The 7,855-nt window shown below is 54.0% G+C and overlaps 1 protein-coding gene across 1 annotated transcript in view; it reads left to right on the forward strand.

Annotated features, from left to right (window-relative positions):
- Window positions 1-7,855, forward strand: part of ARHGEF18 (Rho/Rac guanine nucleotide exchange factor 18) — a gene marked incomplete in the record, with an annotated part of 79,223 nt that overhangs the window by 20,369 nt on the left and 50,999 nt on the right. Inside the window, 3 exon segments of the mRNA XM_034997378.1 lie at window positions 114-191; window positions 1,913-2,015; window positions 2,151-2,292. Coding sequence (XP_034853269.1) covers window positions 114-191; window positions 1,913-2,015; window positions 2,151-2,292 — 323 coding nt within the window.

The following is a 7,855-nucleotide window of genomic DNA, read 5'->3' on the forward strand; positions in this document are numbered from 1 at the left end:
GAGGCAGGAGATGGGGCAGCTGGGGAAGGAGGAGGGAGAGAGGAGGCAGAAGATGGGGCAGCTGGGGAAGGAGGGGCCGCTGACCCGGGGGCCTGTCCCCTTTGATCCTGCAGGGCTCGGCAGAGGTCTCGCTTGTCAACCAGCCCCGGAGGAGCCCACGCAAACCTCACCTGGTTTGAGTTCCTGTCTGAGTAAGTCTGCAGAGCCTACCACAGGGGGGACCTTTGGGCTGGGGCCTGCACTGGATCTGTACATGCTTTCCAGTGGCCCTCTGTGCAGGACCCTAAGCGGGGGGCAGGAGGTGGAGCCCCCATACTCTCCCTGGACCTGCCAAGGCAACGGTGGTGGTGGGGCCTGGGGAGGCTCCTCATTCACCCTGGGAGGGCAGAGGAAGACTTCCTGGAGGAGGTGACAGCTTGAGCTGGTCTCCAATGGAAGAGTAGGAGTTCACCAACACACGGAGAGGAGGATTGGGGAAATAAAGAGGCACCTTCCTGAAGAAAGGGCAAGGCCTGAGGAATGGTGTCAGGTGGGGCTGGGAAGAGGGAAGGGGAGGGAAGTCAGCAGATCACCTCAGTGACACTAAGGAGCTCAGCTCTTTGGTGACTGATAATGGTGAGCACAGACAGGGCTGGGGGGCGGGCAGGGGCTGCAGCCTGGAGTTGTGGGATCTCCCTCCAGTGAATCGATTCTACAGGGGCTGGGTTTGTTTGCCGCTGACTTAATAAATACAGCTGATGCTGGAACAACGCGGGTTTGAACTACATGTGTCCGCTGATACATGGATTTTTCTTCAATAAATAGAGTATACGACTGTAAATGTATTTTCTCTCCTTTACGATTTTCTTAATGACATTTCCTTTTCTCTGGCTTACTTCTCTGGCCTTTGGGGGACTGGGGCGGGACCACCTCAGGGCCACCGTCACCGTCCCTGCGGCGGGTGCCCTCCCTAGGAGTTAGAGGTAGCGGGGGAGGGCAGCGGGGCTTGGGGCCCTTATCAGGGAGCCTTCGGGAAGAGGCTTCCTAAGCCGCCTGGGCTGCAAGGGCCCCAACTCTGAGCCTGCAGGCAGCTTGGGCCCTCTCTCCTGCCCCGACCCCACCCTCCCCGGGGCTTCCTCCCGGAAACACGGAGCCTGCTGCGTTTGCCTGCCCGCCGCCCTGCTTGGCTCCTACCCCCCGGACCCTCCCCGTGTACCCAGTCATTTCACCACCACCGACCATGTGGCCTGGGGGTTGGAGTGGGCTCTCGTGGTGACATGTTTACAGCTGGGTTAGAACCCAGCACCTAATACCTATAACACATAGAATATGTGTTCATTGACTGTTGACTTTATCAGTAAGGCTTCTGATCAAAAGTAGGCTATTAGTCGGAAGTTATACATGGATTTTTGACTGTGCAGGGGGTTGGTGACCCTAATCCCTAAGTTACTCAAGGGTCAACTGTATTTATTAAATGAGGGGGTACCAGTAATCCAGTAATCTGGGGCTGGAGTGTTAGACGGAAGAGGAGAGTGGGATTTGAGAGATATCCCAAAGGAAGAATGGGCAGGATTTGTAAGCTGATTAGATACTGGGGTCAGGGGTGAATCAGAGGGAGGAGACAGAAATGGACAGAGCCAGAATTTCCAGCCTTGCCCACTGAGGGACCCCAAGCTTGAGACCATGTCACAGTCCCCTCAGTAAACCCAGCCCCACAGTTCCTGGAACTTTGCAAACATCTGTAAATGTTTGTTGAGTGAATAAGTGAGAGGCAAAAGGAGAGAGTTCAGGGACCACAGAAGAAGTGAAACAGGACTAGGGGGCCATGAGGAAGAGACAAATTCCAGGTAGGGTCCAGGAGCAACTTGCAGGACAGGCTGAAAATGGCCCTCTGGCCCTGCTGCCCCACCTCGTTCATCTTTCCATCCCTTAGGAGCGAGGATGGCACCAGCAAGATTGAGCGGAGTAACAGGAGCACCAGGGTGAAGCGCAGACTGAGCTCCCTACGTTGTCGGGTCACCAGGCAGAAGGAGAAGGTCAGGGGGCCGGGCCAGGGGGGACCTCCCTCTACCTTCTCTAGTTCTTCAGTATGCCCCCAGCCCTGGAGCCCCGTGATTCGAGGTAGGTCTGAATGCACAAGGCATTCTAAGGTTCACTTCTATCCCCCACAGGGGAAGAGCCCAGTGCTTCTAAAGGACAAGGGTCAGGATGCTAGAGAGAGAAAAGAATGTATCAACGGGCACCAGCTGGCGCAAGGAACCTTCCTTTGCCACTCCAGCTGCCCCCTGTGTGGCAAACCCTTTCTAAGCTCCGGTAAGTCCCGTGGCCCAGCCCAGCCCTCTGGATGGCAGCCACTTTCTCTCCATTATCGCCTCTCATTCTCTCTCGTGGCCTCCTTTGCCTTTTGCGTCCTCATCCCATTCACCCTTGCCAAGTGGATGCTGACTTCACCAGGTCCCTTAAGGGCAGAACCCATGTGGATACCTCAGGGCCCACAAAACACCTGTCTCAGCTTTTGTCACTGCAAAAACCCTCAGCTCGAGCTGCCTCACAAAATACCACAGTCTGGGTGGTTCAAACAACAGAATTGTACAGTTCACCCTTGAACAATGCAGGGGGTTAGGGACGCTGATGCCCTGCCCCCCCATACACACACAGTCGACAATCCACATATAATGCTTAGCACTAACTTGGCACAACAGACTAACTCCTCCCACCCACCCCCAGAGGGGGTAGGTAGCCCCTTTTCTCCCCTCAGCTTTTAATTTAAGAATCACAGAAAAGTGGAGAGAGCAGAAAGGGTCCCCTTCTAACTTCACCCGGGTTCCCGTCACGGTAGCATCTTCTGTGACCACCGTACATTGGTCACAACTCAGGAATCCACACTGGTGCCGTATTATTAATCAAACTGCAGATTTTCCTCAGATGTCGCCAAGGTTTCTTCTTCCGTTCGGGTTCTGTTTCCAGACGCGATTCAGAATACCGTGTTCTCTTTCATCATCCTGTCTCCCTCGTCTCCCTGGTCTGTGAAGTCTTCTCAGTCTTTCCTTATTGTTCGTGACCTTGACAGTCTTGAGAGGTATCAGCCAGGTGTCTAGGACAACCCCCATCGGGGTTTGCCTGATGTTTTCTCATAATTAGACAGGGTTATGGGTTTGGGAACCTTCTTGCCTCATCAGATCAGGGGGTAAGTGCTGTCAATCTCATATACCTGAGGATGTTAACCTTCATCCCCTGGTTAAGGCAACATCTGCCAGGTTACTATCCTTCTCCTCTCCCTACTCTAGTCTTTGGAAGCAAGTAACTCAATCCAGCCTCCTCTCAGGATGGTGGGAATCAAGCTCCACCTCCTGAAGACAACATTCGATTTTCAGGACAGCCATTTGAGATCACAGATTTGAGCTGCTGTAAAAGAAAATATGCGGGTTGCCCTTAGCATGGTGCCTGGCACATATGGGCAATGTTAGCATCCATCATCATCATCATCCCCATGTGTTGTTGAGTTAAAGCTAGCAGCTAAATCACAGACCCACAACCGTGGGCTTTGACCACAGCTCCCACAATTGTGTAGGAGGCCCGTGGGGCCAGCTCAGCTGTGGCTCACTCCAAACAGGCTGAGAGCAGGCACCTCCCATGTATCAGTAGCCACAAGCCTATCATCACTGGAGGTATTCAAAGCCGGATGTCACAATCTGTCCCTTAGAGGAAACAGCCCCGTAGTAAGTTAAACAGAACAGGGAATGAGTCACACTCCAGGTAATTATGGAAGGTGGGTCGCCAGGGTAAAGCTGAGATGCTTTCCCAGAGACCAGGTCCACTGACAGAACACCATTCCAGATAGTTTTGGTTTTTTTTTTAAGATTTTATTTGAGTGATAGAGCACTCAAGCAGGGGGAGCTGCAGAGGGAGAGGGAGAAGTAGACGATGAGCCAGGACGATGGGATCACGACCTGAGCCAAAGGCGGACGTTTGACCGACTGAGCCACCCATGCACCCCTCCAGACAGTCCTATTACTGGCCTTGACCTCTGAGGTTCTTCATGGTCTGACCCCGCCTACCTGTTCCCTTTTGCCTTCCGCTGCTCAGCCACTGTGAAGTCTCGTGGCTGCCCACACACACCTGTGCCTTGCTCATTCAGTGCTGTTCCTGGAACTCCTGCGGCCACCTAACTCTTACTCACCCTTTAGAACAAAGCCAGGGCCACCTCCCCCAGGAAGCCTGGATTGTGGATTGGGCGACTGTATCAGCGTCTGAGTGTCTCTGAGGCCAGTTGCTCTCAGCCAGAGGACGTTGGCAATATCTTGCATTTTTTGTTGTCAGGACTGGGGTGCTGCTTGCACCTAAGTGGATAGAGGCCAGGGGTGCTGTTCAACAGCCTCCAATACACAGAACAGCCCCCAACAACAGGCAACTATCCAGCCCCAATTGTCAATAGGGCCAAGACTGAGAAACACTGCCATAGACTTACATTCCCTGTGTCTCCTTAGCTCTTAGCAGAGTCCCTGGCCCATGAGAAGGACATAATAAATGCACAATGGAAAGATAAAAGAAAGACGAGAGATACCTCTCCTTGTTGCCAGGCTCCTTGAGAAAGGTGGTTTTTACATTTAGGGGAGAACTGTGCCAACCTGAAGGTTTCTATAACCAAGGTAGCTGTAACAATAAGGATCATGCCGCTTTTCCTGCTTAAAATCTTCAGTGGTTCCCCACTGCCTTTGGAATAAAGTCCAAAAGTCAGAGGGACTCAGAGAGTGAACATTTACACACCCATTGAGACCTCAAAAGTATCTGTGTCCGGTTTCTGAGCTCAGAAGCATGTCCTTGCACTTCTGGAACCTCCGATTTCCTGGATGTGATCCCTCTCTTGACCATGACGAAATGGACTTAAACTGAAGGCAGGTCACTTGGGGACTGCCACCCCGTTTCTGAACTGAGGGCTCTCGGCCACAGAGTGTGGGTGTTTTGAAGTGAGTCTGGCTTGGAAAGATCTCGGCCTGGCTGGCCAGCTTGAACTGGTGAAAGAGGTGCTTGGCTCCTCTCCTGGGTACTGCCCAACTGTCTCACCTGGATTGGAACAAGCAGCCTCAGAGCTGGGAAGTCTGATGGCACCTGAGGGGGTGGCTGTGCTGGGGGAGGCACCTGGCATGTCTTCCAGGGTCTGAGAACACCTGTGTGGGGGGTGGTCTGGCATGTATTTTAGACTCTGAATACCTGTTTGGGGGTATCTAGTATGTGTTTCGGGGGCGTATCTAAAGGTTTCTGAGTAGGGTCTCAGATGTTTCTATTTGAGGGTATCTGATGGCTCCTGGATGAAGGCACCTGGTACTTTTGGGTATTTTGGCATGTTTTTCAGATTCTGAATACTCTGGGGTACCTGACAGATCGAGGTGGGGTGTCTGACCTATTCGGGGGTACCCGAAAGCATGCTTTGAGCATCTGATGGCACCCGCATGGGTGTCTAGTATGCGTTAGGGGTATCCGGTCGTACCCATGCTGGGGTGTCTGGGGCCACCTGAGAGGCATATGGCTCATTTTCCCCAGATTTGTCAAGCTTCCTGTAATCTACGCTGCCCCTTCTTCTCAGGTGACGGACCTGTTTCCTCCATTGCTTGCACCCTGCCCTCAGACTCTTCGCCCCAGGCTCGATCCCCTTAGCCATGCCCAGGCGCCCGCTCATCCCCCGCTCCAGGCCCCCCCGATTCCCTCAAGACGCCCCCCACCGCCGCTGACCCGCCCCCGGGGATCATCCTCACCCCTTTCGCAGAGACCCTCCCGGTTCGGTCCTGGGGTCCCCCACAAGGCCGGGCGAAGGTCCCTCCCGCCCCGCTCCAGGTTCGGCCACAGACAAGGTCTGCAGCTCCGGGGACCTGCGGACTGGCGAGCCCCGCCCCCTTCCGGGCCCACGCCCTCTGACCCGCCCTAGGGGCGGGGACACGCGTGCGCAGTTCGCCCGCACGGCTTCCCGCTTCCGGCCCGGGGCTGCGGGTCGCTGTGGATCCGGGGCGGCCGGGCGGCAGCGGCGGCGGCGGCGAGCGGCCTGCGGGGGACCGGGCCGAGGTGAGGGCAGCGGGGCGGGCCCGAGGAGAGCGGAGCTCGGGAGGGAGGCCTCGGGCCCCGGGAAGGCGCCGTCGGGGCCCGGGGGCGGCCTCTGGCGCGGGACCCCCGGGGCTGCCTCAGCCTCGGGCCGGGCCCCCGTGGACCCCTCGGAGCCGGCGGGCGGGTCCTGCAGTTCGGGCAGCCCCTTCAGTGCGTTCGGGCTCTGACTGGTGACTGCAGGGGTGCAGGCGATGCCCGCCGGCCCCGTCCGAGCTCCAGCCCTTGCGCGGTGCAGCCTCCCCCCGCTCCGGAGAGGGAGGTCACCGGGCTCGAGGTTCAGGAGCGCCCGGGGCAGGACCGGGGATGTAGTGATAACGGTAAACAGTAACCAGCGCCGTGGTGCTTCGGGCACCAGAGGGGAGAACTCACTCCCCGGAGCGGACGCCGTCCGTGCTAGGGAGCTTTTGGGTAACAAAACTATACGAAGTGTGTGTGCTTTGGAGCTTTTTTACTCCAGTACCTTGTGGAAGAATTTAGATGGTGCGGGGCAGCTTTCGCTACAGGGAGAACTCAGAGGCCCTTGGTCCTTGCATGGTTTGTGGTCGTTTACTTCCCCCTGCCTTTTTTTACCTGTTGCTGTGTTGAGATGGAAGCCTTAGAAGAGATGGCTGGCGCGGAGTGTAAAGTTTTCTTTTAAGTTTTACGGTGGAAGTGAAGAACACAACTCCTCCCCCTTCGCCTCATTTGGGGAGAATGGAACTCCAGCCAAAAGCCTTAAAGGGCCTTTTTTCTTCTTGTTGGGTAGAGAGAGTTCAGGACAGCATGAACAGCCCCCATGGCCAAGGGCGACTTGGGGATGATTTTGCAGGTGTCTGGGTGAATGATTAATCCTAAAGCTGTGTGAAGAAGTGTCAGGAGCGCAGGCTTCAGTGTCAAATCAGATCTGGGTTCTGGTCCCCATTCCACCACATATTAGCCATGTAACCTTGCTAAGCCTCAGTCCCCCCATCTTTCAAATGGGAATAAGGATTGATTAGAGATTCCATGAGGTAATATGTCTGAAGTGCATAGCAGAGTGCCCGGCATATAGTGAATGCTCAATAAATGCTATTTGTTCTCTGTGTATGTGCATGCCCCCAGACCTGTATTTTTAGGCCGACATTGCAAATAATAAAGAGTCTGGAAAACTTGAGCATCTCGGTTGTTGTTTGGACTGGGTCAGAGTGTGCACTTTATCAGTAGTTTGCTATCCTGTGGGTCAAGCCCTTTTGAGAAAAAGGTTGTTCTAAAGCGAGTAAGAGCGTAATGCCAGAAGGCATCATAAATTCCGTTCTTGTAAACATAATTTGTTTTGGGTTTATACAGCTTATTTTATTTTTAAATGGCATGCATAGAGAAATGGAAAAAGCGGTTCTTTGATTCTTTTCTTTCTCTCTCTTTTTTTCCTAAATTGACTTGAGAATGCCCCCGCTTTGAAAGCTGAAGTGACACGTACATTGTTTCTGGCATAAGCTGTGCTGTAATTTTCATTCTTGTCACACAGTAGCAATTACCACCGGCTGCAGGGCCATTACCCTTGTTACCAGCCCCTGGGACTAGGGCTGTGGTCACCAGCTGTGCCTCCCTGGGTGTTTACCTACCACATGTTTAGCATATTTCTGATCCTTGTGTCAAGGTCTCCCTGGTTCTTCCTCATTCACCCTATGTCCTGTTTCCATTTCTTCAAATTCCCTCTAAGACCTCCGGAACCTTTTCATCTCGGCCCTCTTAAGTAATTTAAAACTTTACCGGAGTCCAATTTGTTTCTTTGTTATTTATTAGTTGAGTTCTACTCCCCCCC

This window comes from Mirounga leonina, unplaced genomic scaffold (assembly GCF_011800145.1).
Source record: "Mirounga leonina isolate KUSES-001 unplaced genomic scaffold, KU_Mleo_1.0 Mir_94, whole genome shotgun sequence".
In the NCBI taxonomy this organism is placed as follows: Eukaryota; Metazoa; Chordata; class Mammalia; order Carnivora; family Phocidae; genus Mirounga; species Mirounga leonina.